The sequence below is a fragment of the Abrus precatorius genome, unplaced genomic scaffold (assembly GCF_003935025.1).
Source record: "Abrus precatorius isolate BTA unplaced genomic scaffold, Abrus_2018 Scaffold5, whole genome shotgun sequence".
NCBI lineage: Eukaryota > Viridiplantae > Streptophyta > Magnoliopsida > Fabales > Fabaceae > Abrus > Abrus precatorius.
Window position 1 is genome coordinate 15,520,683 of NW_020874395.1, and position 21,692 is coordinate 15,542,374.

General features: G+C 32.6%; 2 protein-coding genes across 4 annotated transcripts; one reads left to right on the top strand and one right to left on the bottom strand.

Annotated features, from left to right (window-relative positions):
* The first annotated feature begins 1,965 nt into the window (after positions 1 to 1,965).
* LOC113867094 (protein ASPARTIC PROTEASE IN GUARD CELL 1-like) lies at positions 1,966 to 4,203 on the top strand. The gene has a single exon (XM_027502089.1). It carries the CDS (start codon positions 2,118 to 2,120, stop codon positions 3,609 to 3,611), a length of 1,494 nt encoding a protein of 497 aa, XP_027357890.1. The 5' UTR covers positions 1,966 to 2,117; the 3' UTR covers positions 3,612 to 4,203.
* A 3,438-nt stretch (positions 4,204 to 7,641) lies between these two features.
* On the bottom strand, positions 7,642 to 19,992 carry LOC113867040 (protein CASP). Of its 3 annotated transcripts, none has more exons than XM_027501970.1 (19): positions 19,744 to 19,992; positions 19,416 to 19,526; positions 18,740 to 18,918; positions 18,092 to 18,241; positions 17,106 to 17,194; positions 13,698 to 13,807; positions 13,423 to 13,517; positions 13,006 to 13,061; positions 11,856 to 12,021; positions 11,253 to 11,345; positions 11,027 to 11,155; positions 10,608 to 10,727; positions 10,359 to 10,445; positions 9,373 to 9,483; positions 9,108 to 9,251; positions 8,901 to 9,002; positions 8,267 to 8,346; positions 7,985 to 8,077; positions 7,642 to 7,896 (listed from the first exon to the last, which is right to left on the bottom strand). In XM_027501970.1, exons 1-19 carry the CDS (start codon positions 19,841 to 19,843, stop codon positions 7,836 to 7,838), a joined length of 2,076 nt encoding a protein of 691 aa, XP_027357771.1. In that variant the 5' UTR covers positions 19,844 to 19,992; the 3' UTR covers positions 7,642 to 7,835. The 3 variants fall into 3 exon arrangements, 2 of the variants coding, with proteins under 2 accessions (XP_027357771.1, XP_027357772.1); XR_003505124.1 differs by having other exon boundaries at positions 7,691 to 7,896; positions 9,108 to 9,300; positions 19,744 to 19,987; XM_027501971.1 differs by having other exon boundaries at positions 7,712 to 7,896; positions 9,373 to 9,476; positions 10,355 to 10,445; positions 19,744 to 19,974.
* Between the last annotated feature and the right edge of the window lie 1,700 nt (positions 19,993 to 21,692).

Genomic DNA, 21,692 nt, shown 5'->3' on the forward strand with positions numbered 1-21,692 from the left:
TTTATATAATTTAGTGTGTAAATAAATGCATGTTTATATATCTTCTTTACACAAATGTAAGTGTGAAACTATCATTATTCTGTCCCATAAATGCCTCACAAGAATGGGTGTGCAGCCGGAGTCATAAATGCCCATTGTTGTCAAGTCTAGACTCTACCTACTATTAAGTACTTTTCCAGTTCTCTTCGTATTAACCAATCAAATCATGTGATATTTGGTATACTTAAGAAAAATGGCTTTTGATACTTCTAATATTCACTCTTTAATCTTTATATTTTAAATTTTTGTATCAGTGATACAATCAGTATTCTTAGAGCATTGATTAATTTGTTTTAAATTTCACTTATTTATTTCGATGATGCTTCTTTCCCAACTGCAAATATTATGACCGTCCTTGCTAGCTACTATATGAACATCAAAGTGCCACACAAGAAAACTCACTCTAGCCTACTACACTCTTCACAATTAATAGTGTGTTTAATTGAATTTAAAATTTATTAAATAATTTTTTTTATTAATTTCAACTTTTAAGATTGAGTTTAAATATTTATAAATAATTTTTTTATAAAAAAATACACAATTATTATATTAAAATTATAAAAATATAATAATTTTTTAATAAAATTTTATTATTATTAACTATTTATTTTTAATGCTAAAGACGGAAGTTAACCAAACTCAACATTTAAATACACTTCAATTACATCCTTCTTAAAATACAAAGAAAGTAATAAATTATTTCCCACCTAAATTTTTACCATCTCGTACCAAATTGTTTTAACTTTTCTTATCAATTATTCATTGAAAAGCATGCTAAACCAATTTTTTTCTTAGCATAAACAACATGAAACGAGGGGAAAAAATTCATACAGTAAGTATATTATAGCTCACAAACTTATCCAATTTAGTTTGAGAGCATCGAAATGGATAATGACATTCCAATGATGAAATGCATTACCATGTTATGTGATAAAATATATTGTTATAGATAATTCTAAAACTGAGAAATTTTTAATGGACAAATGGTTCTAATTAAAGTGAACTAACAGTGAGAAAGAAATTGACAGGGATTGTATTAGTTGCGACTGTAGTTCCATTAGGGGTTTTTGAGTTTTATGAAAAAAAAAATATTATATTAAAGTTATAAAAATATAATCAATATTATTTTCAATAAAATTTTATTCTTGTATTATTAGATAGTTAGTTACTTACGTTAACCAAATTGAAATCAACTTTTCACATTTTTTTTCAATTCTTTCATAAATTTGATGAATAAATTTCTTCTGATTTGTTGGTTCTAGCTTGTAATGAGAAAAATTATATATAATTCACTATAATTAATTTTAGCAGCGTTACGTGATTATTTTGATAATAATAATAATAATCGAAGTTCACAAAAACTGCTCGAGCATATTTTATAAAAGTTGTTGAATTCATCCTTATTTTGAATATCTAAATTGTGGTCACATTTAACATTTTTAAAGTACTTCTTCAATAATAATATATTTTTTACTCTACTGTTCACATCTTCCACATAATACAGGGTTTCCTTTAAGAAAAAAATATCTCTCTTCTTGAGGAAATATTCGTACGAACCCTAGTTTGCTATACTAAGCTAAACATAATTACAATTTGCATTCGAATCTAAGATAGTTTTATTTAACTAATAAAAAGGGAAAAAATTAATATGTACATATATACATATTACAGAAAAAAAAGAATTATATAAATAATAGTATGATTTATATAACAATGTCCTCAAACTTGTCTAATTATTATTCAAAGACCACAATGCCAATAGTAATCAAACAAAAGTAAAAACTAAACATTTACGGATTTGAGCGTAAATACAAAAGAGAGAAAACTTAACCTTTCCATTAACACACAGATAAAAACAAAATTAGCGATCCATTTATAATTAATAATCTCAATAGATGCATTACCAAACTCTTTTCACATTCACTTTAATTTCTCATCCACCAACCAACAAATCAATATGATGCAAGCACCTCTCTCTCTGTGCCTACTCCTTTTTTGAAACTAATAAAGCCAAAGCACCCACCATCACACTCCATACTCACTCCCTCTTTCCAAAACCTCTCAGAAGAACCACAAAAATGGATCTTAACATGCCATTGTTACTAACCCTTTGCTGTATAACAACCCTTTCTCTACTTCAATCTTCCACATCCTCACGCACCACCCCATCACACACATCCTCTGAATTCACAACCAATGTTCTTGATGTCTCTGCCTCACTCCACCAAGCTCATCAAGTTCTCTCCTTTAACCCTGATCTTCTAGAACCTACCAACCAAGAAGAAACCCAACTCAACCCCACTTCTTCTTCTTCTTCTTCTTTTTCTCTACAGTTACACCCAAGAGAGACCATCCTCAACGAACAGCACCAAAACTACAAGTCCCTCGTCCATGCCCGCCTCGCCCGTGACTCAGCCCGAGTCAACTCGCTTACCATGAAACTCCAACTTGCCCTCGAAAACGTCAATAAATCTGACTTTTATCCGACACAAACTGAGCTCCGACCCGAAGACCTCTCCACGCCGGTTTCCTCCGGCACCGGCCAAGGCAGCGGCGAGTACTTTACCCGGGTCGGAGTGGGTCAGCCCGCGAAACCCTTCTACATGGTTCTTGACACCGGAAGCGACGTGAACTGGCTCCAATGCGAGCCTTGCTCTGATTGTTACCAACAATCTGACCCGGTTTTCGACCCGTCAAAATCATCCTCGTACGACCCGTTAACCTGCGAAGCGCAACAGTGTCAAGCGCTTGAAGTTTCCGCGTGCCGTAACGGAAGGTGTCTTTACCAAGTTTCTTACGGCGACGGTTCGTTTACCGTTGGGGAATACGTAACTGAAACGGTGTCTTTCGGTGGATCCGGGTCGGTTAATCGGGTCGCAATGGGGTGTGGGCATGATAATGAGGGTTTGTTCGTTGCGGCCGCTGGGCTTCTTGGGCTTGGTGGTGGGCCTCTCTCATTAACCTCGCAGATCAAAGCGTCGTCGTTTTCTTACTGCTTAGTCGATCGTGACTCGGGAAAATCGTCCACTCTTGAGTTTAACTCGGCGCGACCCGGTGACTCGGTTACCGCGCCGATGCTGAGGAACCGAAATGTGAACACGTTCTACTACGTCGAACTCACCGGCATGAGCGTCGGCGGCGAGATGATCTCCGTGCCGCCGGAGGCCTTCGCCGTCGACCAGTCCGGTGCCGGCGGGATCATCGTGGACTCGGGAACGGCAATAACTCGGTTGCAGACTCAGGCTTATAACTCGGTCCGCGACGCGTTCCGGAGGATGACTCAGAACCTGCGTTCCGCAGAGGGCGTGGCGCTTTTCGACACGTGCTACGACTTGTCGTCTTTGCAATCCGTGCGCGTTCCTACGTTGTCGTTTCACTTTGGTGCGGGGAAGACGTGGTCGTTGCCGGCGAAGAATTACTTAATTCCGGTGGATGGCGCCGGAACTTACTGCTTCGCGTTGGCGCCGACGTCGTCGGCGTTGTCGATCATAGGGAACGTGCAGCAACAAGGGACACGTGTCACTTTCGATCTTGCAAACTCTGTAGTGGGATTCTCGCCCAACAAATGCTAGATGTGTAATTTACATATTTAACCCCACACCTTCTATTTAATAGTATTAATTATTAATATCATAAATTATGATGATATTTATATGGTAGGTTTAGGTTCTTAGAAAGGCTCTTCCTCAGAGCATTGAATTGTTTGGGTGGGGATATGAAACCCTAAAGGGACCCACTCAAATTAATTTGAGAGAAGGTTTTGCCTTTGGAATTTGGATTGTGTGGGAGCATAAAGTAGTGATGTTTGGTTATTTTTCTTATATATTGAGAAAAATGGTTTGTAATTGAAATACTCAATGGAATGGCTTGCAAATTTTATTAAGCTTTGGGGCCATTTTAGTTTGAAGATTGGATTTTTCAAGCTTTGTACTATGTAGTGGTGCTGTCTAAGGCTTCCATGTAGGCCACCTAGTGAAACACAATATGACAATTATATATGATTAATTTCACATGGGTTTGTTTTGAGACTTGTGGATCTCTTATATTTGGATAAAACAAAGATTGAGGATGTTTGTCTCCTCATCTCTTTTTTTTCGATTTTTTTCTGGCACTGTGTTGACCGAAGTCTATTTGTTTCTTCATGCAAGCATAAGGAGAACAAATTTTGATTATAATGTGTTGACCAAAGTCTATGTGCTAGAATTTACAAACCCACAACTCTCTTGATGAAAGGTAACGTGAGATTATAATAATGTGTTTTTTTGTTGTTAAATAGAAAACAGCCAAGTCTAACTGGTCACATCGGAAGCTGGATAGGCTTTTTTTTATGATTATTTTTACATTATTTGACTTAATTTATTAAAAAAGTATACATAAAATATTTTTTTATGATTTAAAAATGTAAATATTTTATTTTCAATAAAAATGAATTATAGTTATGGGAAGTCATCTGAAGTGTGGTCTCATAGTGATAGATGCAGAATGGAGGGTCCCAATTTTTATTGCATTAAATTGTGGGGTCAAGAAGCCGTGATTGTCGGCAAAATAATGCATGAATTCATGGATCGTAGTAAATAGGGATAATGGTGTGTAGTTTGATATCATGTCTTCTGCCATTTTCGACAGCTGGAACCCACCGACTTCCCATTCCTCATTTCAAGAATATCAAATATGTTCAATTTTATTTTTCATTTCCTGTTTTCTCTTTCACATTATTAATAAGTAATACTGTTATTAGTTTATTTAAAAACTGATATTTTCTTTATATTTTTTAAAGACCCTTTTAATTTATCTCTTGTAATTAATCGATAATCACACATGGGTTCAATGTGTTTAATCTTTATTTTATGATAGTAATCTCACAGTAAAATTTTTAAATAAATGATGGTAAAATAGAAAAATTAAATAAATTTAATTTAGATTTAAGAGTATTGAATGATATACTTAACTTTTTATATTATAAAAAAAATTCCATCTTCTGTGAAAATCTTAAATTTTTACCATTCTTAGGAAAATATTTTTCAAAAAAATTAATTAAAAATATTCTTAGAAATATAATTTTTTAATATAATTTTTAAAACAAAAATCCTAAACATAAGAATTTAATATTCTTAATAAACTTGAAAGAATTTCACTTTCAGACGTCCCCTAACGACAGAGGTTAGTGGGAGGTAACTCCAAATTACAAAATCCTTACAATATCTAATTAATTTGATAATTAGGCATTACGATTTTAAATAACATGTACAAAATTATAATATTAAACTTTCATGCAAAGAAAATTCACCAATAGTTGAACGTTGCTTAGGTTCCTAAAGATGTAAATTTGATTAATTTAATTCCTATTATTTCCCCATTCATTCAAGGGTAATAATTTTCATGTCTAACGTAATGAATTTAATCAAAATGGTGTCATTTTTGCATGACGATGTGGATACTTGGGATGCAAGGAAGAAAAGAAAATTCGAAAATTGAAGGCATTGGTTGGACTGCAAACGTTGAAAGCAAGAACTATCAGTTTTCCACAATAATGCCATTGACAAAATGCATAAACGCAAGTTGGTCAACTACAAATGCTGCAAAAAGTAAGTGCAAGTCCCAAAATATGTTATCTCACTTGTAAAAATGCTTCACGTGTTATGCCACTAATAAAGCCTCAAATCTTGGAGCTTTTCCTCATCCATTGTTTCATGTTGCCTGGGTCATCACTTCCTACTGTTTTATAATGAATTTATGAGAAAAGCATTAAGGAAGATGTGTTCACATTGTGAGTTTGTGGTAATTCTTATGCTGAAAATTTGCTGTGTCGTTGGACTGCATTAAAAAAAGATATAAATCTATAAGGCATGAAAAACTTTTGCCAACCAATTATTACACGTTGGGATAATTCAAAGAGGTATGTAATCAAGATTATAAAAGATGACGGTAAGTCAGTGTTAAAAATGTAGTTAATTGAAAAATAATTTTGAGTCTTGGGGTATAGCTATATTTTTTGGAAAAGGGGTTTATAGCTATATTAATATTAGGAAGATATTTTTTCTATTTATAATAATTTTACCTGATTTGAGAAAGATTAACTCTTACAAGAAAATCATCGTATAGAAGAAAAGTTAAATATTTTTTTTTTTAAATAACTGAATTACATTCCAGCTATCAGACTATTGTTCAATAGTATTTTTATTTTCTCTAAAGATAGGTTCTATTCCCGAAAATAGGTGAAGATTGCTTGACGTAGTGGCAACAGCTCCCTTCATACATCCAATTCTTGAAAAAGATTATTGTGAGCCTTCTTTAAACTTCAACAAGTCTATGAAAACATTTGGCAATTTTAGAAAAGAAAAATTTACCCAACATATAAACCGTTTTTGAAAGAGGTTGACAAAACCCTTTTTCAAACGCAAGTTAGGGTACGTATGAACTATGAAGGAGTGCACATCACAGTTGAAGATAAGGAATCATGATGAACATGACATCAAAGCTTGATGATATTTTTCTTTCTTTACCCTTTTTTCTGGTATGGTCAAAAGTGGAATCATTTAACCAATTGAAGAGTAGAGCCATCCATAAAATCACTAGAAAAGTTACCACGTAACAAACTTTTTTCGCCAAATAACACAACCAACTTTCCTTAAAGTGTAGCTTCCACAGCAAACAACCAAAGAAGAATGGATGTTCAGTAACGTTAGACAGTGTATAGCTAGTCAACTCAAGGAGTTATGATAATTTAAATATTGTTAGTGCCCTCAAGTAATGTGAAACTATTAAGGCCATGTAATAAACATTGAATTAACTTAGCTATCAATTGTTTCCTGGCCATTGCCACTGGGGGCACAATTTTCACTGTTGAAAATGGAATTTAGTCCTTGTTAATCACTTTACAAGACGACCCTGTTTATTTCAAAGTCAACAACTACTATATGCTGTACTTTTTAAGCACTCTTGACAATACCTTGCATCTTTATCAAATCCCTGTAGCAAAATAATTCGTACTGCTTCCAATATTTATTGAAATGCAAAATTCAAGTGAAAAGAAAATTATTTAGAACCAAAATCCATGTGCCTAGGACCCTATTGTCATTTCAAACTTTTGCAAAATCCACGATCAATGAGAGTACTATTGCCAAGATGTGATCACTCTAACAAAACTGAGACGCCTTAAAGAGAATAGAAAAGAACAGGTATACGATAAAAAGGTTTGTCTTCATTTTATTAGTGGGTGGGATCCTGGTCCCCTTTTTCTTATTTTTTTAAAAAATAATTAGATAAATTAATTGACACCAGCACATTAACACTATAAAATATAAATTTATTAATTTAATTATTGAATCATATAATATTGTTTGAATAATTGTGTATTAAATTTTAGATATTTGTAAACAAATTTTATCTGTATGAAAAAAAAAAATTTAACCGTTTGATTAAATGAAAAAATTGTAAAAAATTATTAAAAGTATAATTGTTACTAAAATTACCATCTAACGTCAATCATATAGCAAAAAGTCATAATTTACCAATTAATATAATTACGACGTTGAAGTTTATTGATTTTCAGTCCATACTTCTTTACATCAATTTTATAGTGTTTTGCCATTCTCGAGATTAAAAAAAAATGCCTCTATTTCATCGCAACCGTGTATAGAATATAAAACAACAGTGATATGTACAATATATTTGATATTTGAATATTGACAATATGTTTTCGTTCTGTTTGTGAAAAATGACCACTGAAAAGAGGTTGCAAACACACCACGTACACCGTTCAGTTAGAGAAAACGACCTCTGAAAATTGATTTGTATTACGGTGCTCGTGGAAGATCAATATTTCTCTCTCCAATCAGGGATTCCTCTGGCCCATTACTGCAGGAAAAGAGAAGGGTAAGGGTCACTGAAATTCATCATCTATAGTAGTTATAATAACAATGAAATTAGACATAAGATATTTTACCTAAGATAACTGAGAGCAGACATTCGGTAGAGACAAGTGAAGACCAAGATATGCAATCCAATGGTATAAAAGAATGCAAAAGTCCGGGCATACCTGAAAGAGGATTCTTTATCAGTTAACGAAACAATTAATGATGAGTTATGAGCTCGCAAGTCAATGTATTAGAAGAATCGAGAAAGTTATTTTTCCTCCATTAATTACGATATCAAACAGATTAACAAATTATTTGTGCAGAAGAAAACAGGAACATAGAAGAATGTCTGAAATTAGGCAGAAGCATACTTGTTACCAAGGAGAAAACGTCCACTGCTGAGTGTAATTCTGTCCCTGAATCCCAACTCCTTGTATCTTTGATCCCTTTCCTAATTATATGTAAAACAGATGGACCAGTTCATAATCAGAAATAGATAATACTGATTAGAGAACACAGTGACAGATAACTTTTTAATGTTTCTAATTAATCACTTCCTTATTTTTCCTCCAATCCCAATCCACCCACCCTTTTCTAGGTAAAGAGCAAGATGAGAGAGGATGATATATACATGAGAGTCCAGTGTTCAATAGCTTCAACAGGGAACAACTATTTAAATTTATGTTTAACCAATACAAGTTTAGACTTTCAATCAAGGACATAATAACAGGCATTCTTCTCTGTAGCTGATGAATAGACACACCATTTTTTAATGTCAGTAATAATACACCTGAAAACTCAAGTTATTTCACTAACACAAACAGTTGTGAGGTTTTGTTTGACAGCATCGACCTTAGAATAGATAGAAATTTCCTTCAAAGATATTTTTGAGCAGTTTTAGACTGTCATTAGAGTAGTGAAGCTGTGCCACCTAAAACACCTAAAACGTGTGAGCCAATTATTTCTCTAATGCTGTAATTCATTAAAGAAGTCAAGATGAGTCACCTTTTTCGAGAATGCAGCAAAAGGATTTATATCATCCTCGTATATCTTCTTGTATTTAGATTCAACATCCGACGTGAAACCACTTTCAAGATCTTCTGCATACTGAGCAAAAAATCACAAACAGATCTGAAGTTCAGCGTAAAAGGGAAAAAAAGATTATCTTGAAGAAAGACAGGAATGATTTACAACAAAGCACAATTCAAAAACCTTTTTAGAACCCCTAGAAACCACTTTCTCAAGATTGTAATCTTGTACATAACGAATCTTCCCATATAGTTTGACGTTATCAGCTTTGGTATTTTCCAGTTCCACTGTTAATGCCCCAATCTTCTCCTTCAACTGCCTTATTTCCTATTAAAAGTGAAGAATTCACCCAAATCAACACTGCCGTATCCACAATCTAAGATTTGATTGAAATAATGTCAGATAGAAACAAATAGAAATAAATGAGTAAATATTGATATAAACATACCTCTTCTGTCTCTCGCAAGCGTGTCCTAAATCGATCTCTCTGATTACAGATCACTTTAAGCATTGAACTCTGATCTTGGTCTAAGGATACTTGCCTTTGCTCTGCTGTATTCTGATGCAAAAGAGCCAATTTAAGACTTCTTTAAATCCAAATATACAGAAATGCAAAATAACAGAATATTTGGGAATGATTGATTATTCACTACAAAATTAATTATCCAGAAAAATAATTTTTTTCAATGTTTCCCAAAATCATAGAGCTTGTTTGTTTCTGTATCGGTTTTTAATTTTTAAAAATTATATTTTAAAACAATTTTAAAAAACTGTTTTTAAGAAGAAAATGAAAATAAAATTTATGCTAACAGATTTTATTTAAAAATAAATTTTTTTTCTTAAAAACAGAAAACAAAGAAGCTCTTAATCTTCCAATTGCATGGATCAATTATTAAGAAAATCAATATTTGTACCCAAAAGCATCATTAAAATATGAAAGTATATATATTGAGTCATTAAACCATGTGCCTCAAAAACTTAAGCAGTTAAGAAATAGATGAAAAATGATGCACATCCCTTTACACAAAGCCAGTTGACTTGAAGCATGAATAAAGTTCAGTTAAATTTGAATGAGAGATTGCCAATGATAAGGATTAATCTATTTTCTTGGTCAAAGAGACTTTCATGCCATGCTAAACGTTATCCCAAAAGTATAAGATGTTAAGACAAGGCCTAAGATGGTTTTCATCTCTCTTATAAAGTGTGTCTTAAAATGAAATTGTATTTCTCCTTTGAGTACCAATTCAACTCTGCACAACAAATCATTGATGAGTACTAAGATTTTCTGTTTTCCTAAAAGAAAACAGCAGTAATGAACAGTGGTTGAGACAGCATATCTTTTTAACTGTTGCATGCATGATACTTTGTTTTTATTGAAGATTATTCTTCAGAAAGTAAATGCAGAAAGAATAGCAGCACAAAAGATGAACTTACCTCAGAAGTCTCACCTCCACCAGCTTCTGAAAGATCCCAGTCATCAAGGAAGTTCCCTTTACGGTCTTTTGAATTGGAACTATATCCCTGTACAAAAAGGGGTTTTTAAGTGCATTAAATAAATAAAATCATAAGATTTCATTGTAAATCATATAAAAGCATAAACAGAAATTAGCAGACAAGAACTGCTCATATTCTATTTAAAGTGGTTGATATGCAACAGAGGTGTTAGTGGTATTTGTTCCAGACCTTCAATATATCATCTTCCAACTTCTGTATCAATTTTTGTTGTTCATTAACCTTCATCGTAAGTTCTGCTATCTTCTGTTCTGCTGTTTGCAGTAAGGATGTCTTCTCAGAAAGCGTGACCTGAAAATGGAAGCACTATGTCTGAATAACAGAGATATTTCAAAATGCAAAGCAATAACATCTGAATATCATCTTAAATAACAGCCTTATACATGAAATTGTTATTAATTCTACAATGTGAACAATATTTAAATGCAGGAAGTACATGGGACCCTTTCCTAACTGCTCTTGCTTCAAAAGCTACCCTATATAGATGACCGGTGTTATGTGGGTTGACTATTTCTTTCATTATTATTTCAAAATCTTTTTTGTTTTCAGGGGCAGGACATGTCCTATTGCTAAGAAAACCACATTCACACCTTCAACTGCGTTAGTTCGTGTTCCATTTTTCGGTTCTTATCAAGAAGAAGAGACTCCATCTTGCTCATCTCTTCCCCACTCGTAGCAACTTCCCAGTCTTCAGCCTCAATTGAGTTATAACCCACTGCCTGCACACGTAGCTCACAAATAGTTATATAAATGGTGATGCACAACAAGAGAGGTCACCAAATGGTAAATGGAGAATATAGGGAACAATAAAATCACCTGCAAAATTTTAACTTTCTTGCGCAGATCATCAACCATTTTTTCTGTTGGCCTCGCTTGAAGTTCTTTCTTCATCTCGTCAAGAGAAGCCTCCTACATTAAGAAAAGGGTAATCAATAGAAAAGTTAAAGAAATTATGTACTCTCAAAGTTATTGGCAGACATGTATTGTAACTGTTCATAATATGAAATAATTGCTTCGATAGGCAGAACAAATACGTCTAATATCATACACAAAAGTCCACAAACGAAGAACACTTTCATGTTGTACTTCTATACCAAGCAATGGAAAAGAAGTTCCCATCATCCTAAAGCAAAAGTTCACAAGATCCCCCATACCAAACCACAATACGAAATGAGAATATTATTACAGGAACAGTAAAAGAAATAGTTTCAAAATTTTATGACCATGGAAGAATAAAATTATGTGCCATGTAAATGGATTGTAATTGCTAATGTATCAACTTGAACAAAACTCGTGGGAGTTGGCCAACTTGAAACCAAAATATATAGGATCATCTGCGGGTATTCATAATCACTTATAATGAATTGGAATATCACATTAAGGAAGTAATCAAAAGACTGTAGCCAACTGAAATAACACCTTTTCATTGAGCATTGCAGTAAGTTTCTTGACTTCATTCACGTGTTCCTCTCTTTCATTTGATAAGGCTGTTTCAACATTGTGCAGTTCCATGTTCAACTCGGAGATTAGCTTTTCTTTGGCATTTAAAGAATTTTCAAGTGCACTGTTTGAGTCAAAATTATCACTGCAAAATAAAAACCAACAGTAATCTGAACATTGTGGTTCATTGTAAAAGAAATTGTAAGAAATTACAAGAATTTGAGCAGTATTGAAGAGTGCGTATGCATATATAGATAGAGGGGCCGATAGACAGAAAATGCAACTAAGGCAAGTAGCTCATAACCCTGAATAACATTCTATATGATGAATTCACACAAAAACATGGTCTTGTTTCTTTTGGAGACTATACTTATCCATTGGTTAGCTGGCAATAATTTCTCCAAGGAAAGATTAATAGGTAGAGGTTCCCTAAGAATCACTTCTAATAACAGAAAAAGGTGAAGAATGGAGTTCGTTTCAAATACCATACTCTGAATTGTATTGAGTATGAGTTTGTTTTACAAGCCATTTTACAGGAGAGCAAAATAATTTAAATAATAACAGATAAAGCTAAAGATACAGAATTAAATAAATGAGACAAAGAAACATCCACATATATCCAACAACTTCTGGTGTGTTTCTTAGCATATACAGAGAAATGTGATAATCTGTTCAATATGCATCTCTACTCAAATATTTTGGAATAAGTATTTGTAACTCTCATTTGGTTCCAAGAGAACAGTAAAATGATGATAAAAAATAAAACAGGTTTGCTTGATGAAAAAGGAAAATATTTGAGTCAGCAAATATCTAACAAATCGAACAGGGATGCTTTTAAATAACATGTTTGGAAGAACAAAGACCAAAGGATCTTTAAAGGAAATGCAGAACAGAAATGTTATTCAAATTAAAAGGGATGCTAAAACTGGATAGTATAGTTATAATAAATAGCTTTAATTTAACTCCCAAAAAAATAATATTTCTCTATGTAGGATTTGGAAGTTAAAACATAGATAACGTTGACTTTAGAAAGGCAAATATGTGTAGACTTGTACAACTATTATAGCTTTATAGATGTGGGTAACACAGAATATTCTTATTTTTTAAATAACGAGGACCACCATCATACCTTTTCTTAATTTCAGTCTCTTCATTTGCTGTTTGTAACTGAGATCGAAGAACCCCCTGCACAAACACAGAAGTATCACTAGAACAAACAGTCTGACTAAATACAAAAAGCATCAATATTCAGCAGCTTGAGACAAGACTCATTCCACTTATTGTTACAGAAGCTATGCAGGGCACATGGAAATTCCTTCATCAAATTCTCTTCCTATACCTATGAATTGATACCAAACAAGGGACCCATCGTTTCGTTTTCCTTCTTCCAACCCCACCCATAATTTGCATATCAAACAAAGCCTTAGTTATTTTAAGAGTTGATTGTGGAATAGATGCATAAACTGCATCCGTATCCTAACAGCGTAAAAACCCAAGAAATTGACCCTACGCACTTCAAAATCAAATACAAATTTGTAAATTGCACCTTCTCTCTTTCCAAACTAAGAAGCATTGATTGTGCTCGCTCCACTTCATCCATCAGAAGATTGACCTCTGATTGCTTAGCTGCCCTCTCTTCATCTGAAAATTTCAAGAAAATATATCATTTTCTTCAGTATTGAATAATATTGGGAGAATCATGATTTTAAGAAGTTGAAAGAAAGGCATAGTGACAATATGAGATTATACAGTAATGTAATAATCGATGTTACAGATTCAAGTGGAGCTAATGATTAAAATTCAAATGAAAATTATGATTACCAGATTGGGCACGAAGTTCAAATAACTGGTTTTGTGCGAGTTCATGCAATTTCTGCATATTGGAAACACTTTCTTTGGCATGCTGCAACTGGTCTTGAAGTGCTTGTTCCCTGCACGGAATAATGAGATCTTCAGACCAGGTAGCAATGACATAGCAGAGGACAGTTCCAATAGAGTATAGTAGACATAGTAGTTAGTCTGTGTACAGAGGAAGAGGGACAAACTGATGTGAACCTAGGAATTTGATTATAGAAAAAGTGGGAATAATTCCTAATTACAATAACAAATTGACAAACTCTGCCTATGGTCCCATAACTAGTCCCAAGCCTAGGCAAAGAAAAAGAATTGTGTAGAATCACCCACAACAACACGCTAGGGCTAGATCAATACCTAAAAGTAACATGTTTTATGGCTCAAATACAATGTCAAATGAGTTAGTGCCGCTGTATTGGTGCTCAAATGTAGTGTTTAATGAACAAAGAACCTCACATTTGGCTAAACAAATGTGTGTAAAGAACATAGTCTAGGAATGTTTGATTAGGTTTAGTTTGGGAAATGATACTTTGATAGAAAATTTTTGGAAGTAATGGACACCATGATTCATAGAAAAATTAATATCATGTAACAAAATGGATTAGGAAAAAGGCTAAGAAGCTTTATATTACATATTTTAAACTTTGGTATAAAGGGAAAGCCAAGGTAAAGAATTGAGTATGCATCATTGTGAATAACACCTAGAAAAGAATGTATTAAAGATTAAAAGAATTGGAGATGAGATCATATCTTTGATGTTATTAATCGCACCAGACACTATTAATATCATTAGTGTTATGTTCTACAAGGCTTAGAAGCTCTTTCAAAAGAAAAGTTTTGGAAAGATTCAGAATGTTTGATTCAAGGCATTTCACAAGCTGAAAGAATTTTTATAGGTAGAGACTTAATTGTGAATGTTGGTGGTGAGGCAAAACAATTTTCAAGGGATCATGGTAGTTTTTATTTTAAAGAATTAAATGAAAAAGGATAATTTATTCTTAATGATATACGATTTTAGTATTATGAACGCTTGTTTTAAGTATGAGTAGTGTCTTATTACTTATAAGAGTAGGTACTCAATGTCATAAAACAAATCCTTTTTGATAGTGTAGAAAAAAGAATTTGTAATTGCAAAGTGATTCTAGGAGAAAGTCTTACTATGCAACATAGGGTCTTGGACTCTTGGTTCTTGATGTGTGTTTTAAGATTGGTAAATAGAAAACTCAACAAGTTATACAACCAAGAATCAAATAGGGGCTACTTAAAGATGATAAACAGTTGAACTTTAAGAAGCAATTAACAAAATAAGGTAATTGGAAAGCACAAGCTAATGCAAACCTCATTTGGGATGAAATGTTTAAGAAGGTCAAGAGAGTTACTAAAATGCCTTTAAGTGAATTTAAAGGCTTCGGACCAAAAGATAAGAAATCTTAGTCGTAAAACAAAAGTGTGCACAAGAAGGTTGGAGATAAAAAGACATATTTTAAAACTTTTTATGGGTCATCTATCGCAACCAAAGTCATTATGGGACGATGACCATATGTATGTAATAATGCTAAAAATTGGACAAGGTATTGAAATGCAAGAAATTAAACAAGAATAACGGTAAGTGAAACACGATCTTTTGAGAAATTCTATCAATATCTTAAAATAAAGAATAGTAAAAGATATATAACTTGTCAAAAGTGGGGGAATAAAATCCATAAATTTAGACCAAATTAGATATATCATTAATGAAGAAAAAAACTTATTTGCGAATCAAGACATCAAAAACAAATGAAAAAACTATTTTTATAAGTTTTTTAACATTCGGCAAATAGAAATATAGAATTAGAAATTCAAGCAAATGAACTAAAAGATTTATGTATGATTTTTATTGACTTGAAAAAAACATATAATTGTGTGTCAAGAGAAGTATTATGAAAAGTTATAAAAAAAAAAAAAGGTTCGTGTAGAATATAATCAAGCTATATAAGGCATATATGAAATAATAATTACAAGTGAGAACTTCCAAAGGTATATCTAAGAACTGTTAGGGATAGGTTTACAACAAGACTATGCTTTGAGTTCTTACTTATTTAACTTAGTCTTAGATGTATTTGAGTGACATGCAAAAAAATTATTCTTAAGTATAAGCTCTTTGCAAATATCAGTCTTAGTTGAGGAATAAAAAAAGTTAACTCAAAATTTGAGCTATAGCATACTATGAAATTTGAGTTTTCGTTTGACTAAAACAAAATATATGCATTGTATATTTAACATAAAAACAAGATGAGAATTATGAAGTTAAAATTAGAGATAACATAATACCATAAATCTCCAAGTTTAGGTACTTGAAATTGATTCTTCAGAATGATATAAAAAATTAATGAAAATGTTAATTATAAAATACAAACTGGGTAGCTAAATTAAAAAAAAAAAAAAAAAAACTTTAAGAGTTATTTATAATTATGAAGTGTTTATCAAACTAAAAAGAAATTTTTTTTGTACTATTATACAGAATAACACTACGATCAGTTATTCTGTATAGTAGTAAATGTTGGACTTTAAAAGAATAATATAAGAAAAAGATGAGAGTTGCAGAAATAAAAACACTAAAATGGATGAATAATTAAGTGAAAAATGACAGGATAAAAATAATTATATATGAGAGAATATTGTATCACCCATGACAAAAGAATTAATTAAGGTGGTTTAGACACGTGCAAAGAAGGTTACTAGAGATACTAATAAGGAGAGTTAATAACATGATTTTTAGTCCATTAAAAAAGGATATAAAAAAAACACAAAAGAACATTAAAAGAAATTATTAAAAGAGATCTAATAATAAATAATATCAAATAATTTGATTTTTAATCAAGTTCAATGACATTATATTATCTATCTAATTGACATACCTAATGGAATGAAACTTAGTTGTTATTGATATTTACAAAAACAAATTCACAAGCATAGACTCTCCCTCACTTGCAACATACATAAAGTTAATGGAAACACTTACAAACAACAAAGAATAAAAGAAAAATGTCATTCAAGACATGCAAATGATGCAATGTCCCTTTCGATCCTACACTCAGTCCTTGCTCTCCCCCTCCCTCTCCCTCTCCCTCTCCCTACCTTGCCTTCTATACTTCATGCACTTAATTGATTTTGTTCCTATCCTTGCTTTCACCACCCTACCATGTGTGCAGGTAGTGCTTTGAGCCACATAGTTTATTTGGCTCACACAGGGTGTTCATCCCATGCTTCTCCTCCATTCTTTCTACAGTCCACCTTGGCAATAATTGGAATGCTAACAAAGTATACCAAAATGCAGAACATTTGATGAAATAAACTGAATAAACAAACAATTTGAAAAACCAGACAGGATTGCACCTTTCTTTCAAAACTTCCATCGTTTTCTGGTTCTCTTCTGCCAGACTGCGTTGCTTAATCTCCACAAATTCTTTCACTTTCTCTTCCATCTGATTCACATGAATTCAAATAACAAATTAAAAATCATAAAAAACAGCTAGGTCTAATTTCTAATTGAATTTTAAAGATGTAGGGGATCTCGAGAATTCTAGACACATTGCAAATGTATCAACATAACAAAATATCAATACACAGTTTGAAAGGATTTCTATCAATTGGACAGATAGTTGAGAGTTAAGTTAAAATCAATTTGTTGCATGTTATAAATATAAATAGTAAAAACCTTTCTGCCAAAATTTATTGGTAAACATTAGGGGGGCAGTCATCAGAATTAACAGAATTCTTCATCACAAATGGAAAAATTATGCATTGGTACGAGTGTATGGGGATGCGTGTTAAGATATCTCACAAATATTAGGAACATTATGAGAATACCTTATAAGACTTGAACGATACTTCTACCTTGAGCTATCTTCTTTTGAGGTTGAGTTAGTAGCATGTTTCATGCTTGTTTTATGCAACGAGTTATGTAATGTCAAAAGTAGATTTAAGGGTGGTTACAGGATACAGTATTAGATGAAGCACATATGTAAAGCAACCTTTAGTTAACACTACACTTGTAATTACACCTAATTTTTTTCATCCTTAAGTTATTACAAAATTTAATTGGATAGAAAACAGTGATAAAGGATACTAATGTTAGAGATGCAATATGTTAGAAGCCAATCACTTGCTTTCATCTAAAAGCTTAAACTTTTGGGAGAGTTGGTTCATAACAAAAATAAAACAGGTTGCAAAATAGGATCCTGAGAACACACTAATACATTAGTGCATAAATGACCAAAAATGGGAAGCAACATGTAAAGTTATCAACAGGTACTTTACTCCAAATGAAAGACACAATGACATTATGTAATCGTATACACAATATAAGAAGCAACGATAACCTGCTGCTCTAATTGTCTATTTCTCTCTTCAAGTCTTCGTATTGTAGCCTGCTGATTCTTCAAGTGAGTTGCCTCTGTCCTGAACTCCTCAAGCTCAACTTTCATTTTACGGTTTTCAGATTCAAGCTCAGATAACTTGAGATCTTGCTCCTGTACAACAAAAACATGTCAGAACTTCAACAAGCATAAGCAGATATGCACATAGCTTTCTGTCAATACATAAACAAGTGTCAATGCACACAGGTATCATACATACAATTTAGCAAGCAAGGAGAACGGAAATTCTTAGAAGCATAATAAAATAATGATGAAGGTCTTAGTTGATATATATAAAGCAGAAGGATGTCAAACTTCCTTAAATTCATTAGTGGACAGAACACACAAGACACTAGAAACACAATCTTGTCCCAACATAGATTTGATGCAAGGAAACACCCTACAATATGCAAGCATTCCATGGTGGAAGACATGCCGAGTGCCCATCGCTAAAATCAGCATTAATACATCAATAGATTTAGACCTGCATTCATAACTAGCCCACGCATGTGTATAAAATACATCCTATAATATTACAAAAATTCTATCACATACACACAAAATCTAGAGAACAAAAAGCATTGGGCACCTAAGTGAAATGCTAGAACTCACAGCAATTGATGCAAGAGCTGGATAAGGATCTGGAGCTTCATAGAGCTTTTGATAGATGTTGAGAAAAGCATTTTCTCCAAATTTTGCTCTCTTAGTTAGATTATCAACCTCTTCCTGATAACCCTTAAGCAAGGTATTGAACAAACTTAACTTCTCCTCTGGCGAAGCTTTTTTGAAGTCTGTAAGCAGCATAATTTGTAATTTCTCAGACACATTCATTCAGAACCTCAAACAATCAACACCAATAAGGAGGGGAAAAAAACAAAAATCACTGGGAGCACGTAAAAAGAACAAAGCAATGCTCCTCCCTTAGTTCCAATTTAATGACAACATAACTATCAGAAAACTAGGCTTAACTCATTCCCAAAAGCTAGCTTGTAGGAGAGGGATTACTCAAGCCTTATAAAGAGTACTTGGGCCATATTCCTGGCCAATGTGAGATATCTGAACAATAACCTTTGTGGAAGTCACTATGGTAACTTGATGAGTATGGGATCCAAGGTGAGTTGTCAAGCATTTACTGAATGCTGATTTCATAATAAAAGCTTAGAATTCTATTAACTATGTCCAGCACCCAGTCAAATGCTTAATTGGCACAACGCTAAAACATTATGCATATGTTTTCCACTTTCTAGCATAATTTGAAAACAGCAGTGAAAGCACCAAGCATGCACACCTCTAGTGTTCTCTGCAAGCTTGCGCCTATTTTTCTGACTGTTTTCCTGATTCTCTGCAATACGAAGCCCTTGTTCATCCAGTATAGATTTCTCCCTCTCCAACTCAAAATCTGAAGAGTAAAAAACAAAGTCACAAAATCATCGCAGTTGCACCAATAATAATCATCAAGCAATTCAAACAATGTGCCAACACATCACAGATTAAAGATCCCCAAGTCAATTCACAGCGCGCGCACAAACTAAGATGAAAGCCACGAAAATTGATAGAAAATTAGAAAGAGTGTAAGTGAAGTTTTCGGTGTAATGAACGAAGATTTAGCGAAATACCTTTCCAGATGGCAGAGACGACGGAGATCGGAGAAGAGGAGGAAGAGTTTGATTTGTCCCTGTCGGGTCCGGATCCGGATCCACTTGCCGGAGCCTCCATTTTCAGAATTGGAATTTCTCTTCTCTCTATCTATATTCAACAAACGAAAAACTCTCTGTGCGGTAATGTGAGATCAGAAAAACGGATCTGAGTGTTTGTGAAGTTAATTGATGTAATAGCTTAGCTGGGTTGATATCATTATCTGTCATGAGTATTTTTTACAGGTGCGAGTTTAGAAGGAGACAGGTTCCTCTTCGTAATCGATGGGCCAAGTTGGTCCTTTGAGCTTTAGGCCTACATTTGGTTTTTCTGTGTATGTTGGGCCAAGGTTTATTGTGCTAAAAAATAAAAGACCATGTGGTTCTGAGTATTGTTGAAAGTTTAGGGGTAAATTACGCTTTGCGTGGTATGTCAAATTGGGCTGGATTTGATGCTCGCTAAAAATAACAGATTAGGTTGAATATTTTATAATTGTCGATTTGCCTTGCCTATTATATTTTAGTATGCTAAAGTAAGCTAATAGTGAATCGATCTGTTGAACATTTTTATTTTTAAAAAATATAATTATTTATATAAATTAAATATTAATTTTAATAAAATTAAAATATCTTTTTAATATTTTTTCTAAATTTTTATAATTTTTTATTATTGTGTTCATTTTAATCCACTTTGACATCCTGCTTCTATTTTCCTCTCCAATCTTTACTTTTTATACTTGGAAAAAAATTGCTTTTTTTAATTGAATTGCTAACCGAAATAGATGAAAAAAAGAGAAAAATAATTAGCAAAAAGTCCTTGTTTAACGATGTACACAATATTATGTTAATATTTAGCTCAAACATATTGGGTTAAATCAGTATTTAAAAATATATGTTGTATTAAATATTCTTTTAATGATATATTTTTGCTAAATTAGTCTTTTGATTATATTTTATTAGTAAAGAATTATTTTTGTCTCAACAAAAGAGACTCAATATAACCACAATTATACTTTTGAATGCTAAATCAGGTGTTTACTTTAATTGTTAAGTATGATGTCCATATCTTAACACATGTAGAGCCAAGGCTTGGGTGGATTATCACGAGTCTTCTGATCACCAAATAATTAACACAATTCACTATTCACTTTATGAGTTGCAATCAAAGTTAGGGAAAAAATAAAAAAAATAAACTGAAAAACTATTTTAGTAAAATCTTAAAATTATTCAATTTAAATAACGTCAATAACAATTTAAAAAGTTACAATAAGTAAAAATGAAATTTTAGGCAGGAACTTATTCGATGTTTTATTTTATTTTATTTAAACAATGTCATTTTGATATTAATTCATTGGCTTACTTTGTAAGGAAACAGTGCTCAAGCAGGCAACTTATGAATTGGGTTGTATTGTCGGCTTAATCATAATTACATCTTTGGTTTTTTCGTATGAAGTTAAAGTTGGGTTAAAATAACGTATAAGGATTGGTGCAATTTAAGGATATGTGTTGTCTTCTTTGGATGTTTTAACGCTTATGTTTTGTCTCTTCTAGGATATGTATATGAGTTCCAGCATCATTGCATTCTCATGAATACAATTCTTTGCATATAATTTATAAATAAAATAGTAGTAATCAAAAAATGGTTTATTTCTAAAAAATCAAAACAAAACAATTAAGTTTAGCACCAACACTTAGTACCCAAAGGTCATAGTTTTAATGCTATATTTATTTTAATACATTTAAAAATAAATGACTAAAAAGTTATACTCTACAATTCTAACTGTACTGGATAGGGAACTGCTCAGTCCTACATATAGAAAAAGGAAACTGAGTACCTACTCGGCCTAGTTTGACCGAATACCTCATCAGGATTTAAATGTAATTAATCCAATTAAGGATAATAATTAAAATATTATTTATTTTAAGAAAAG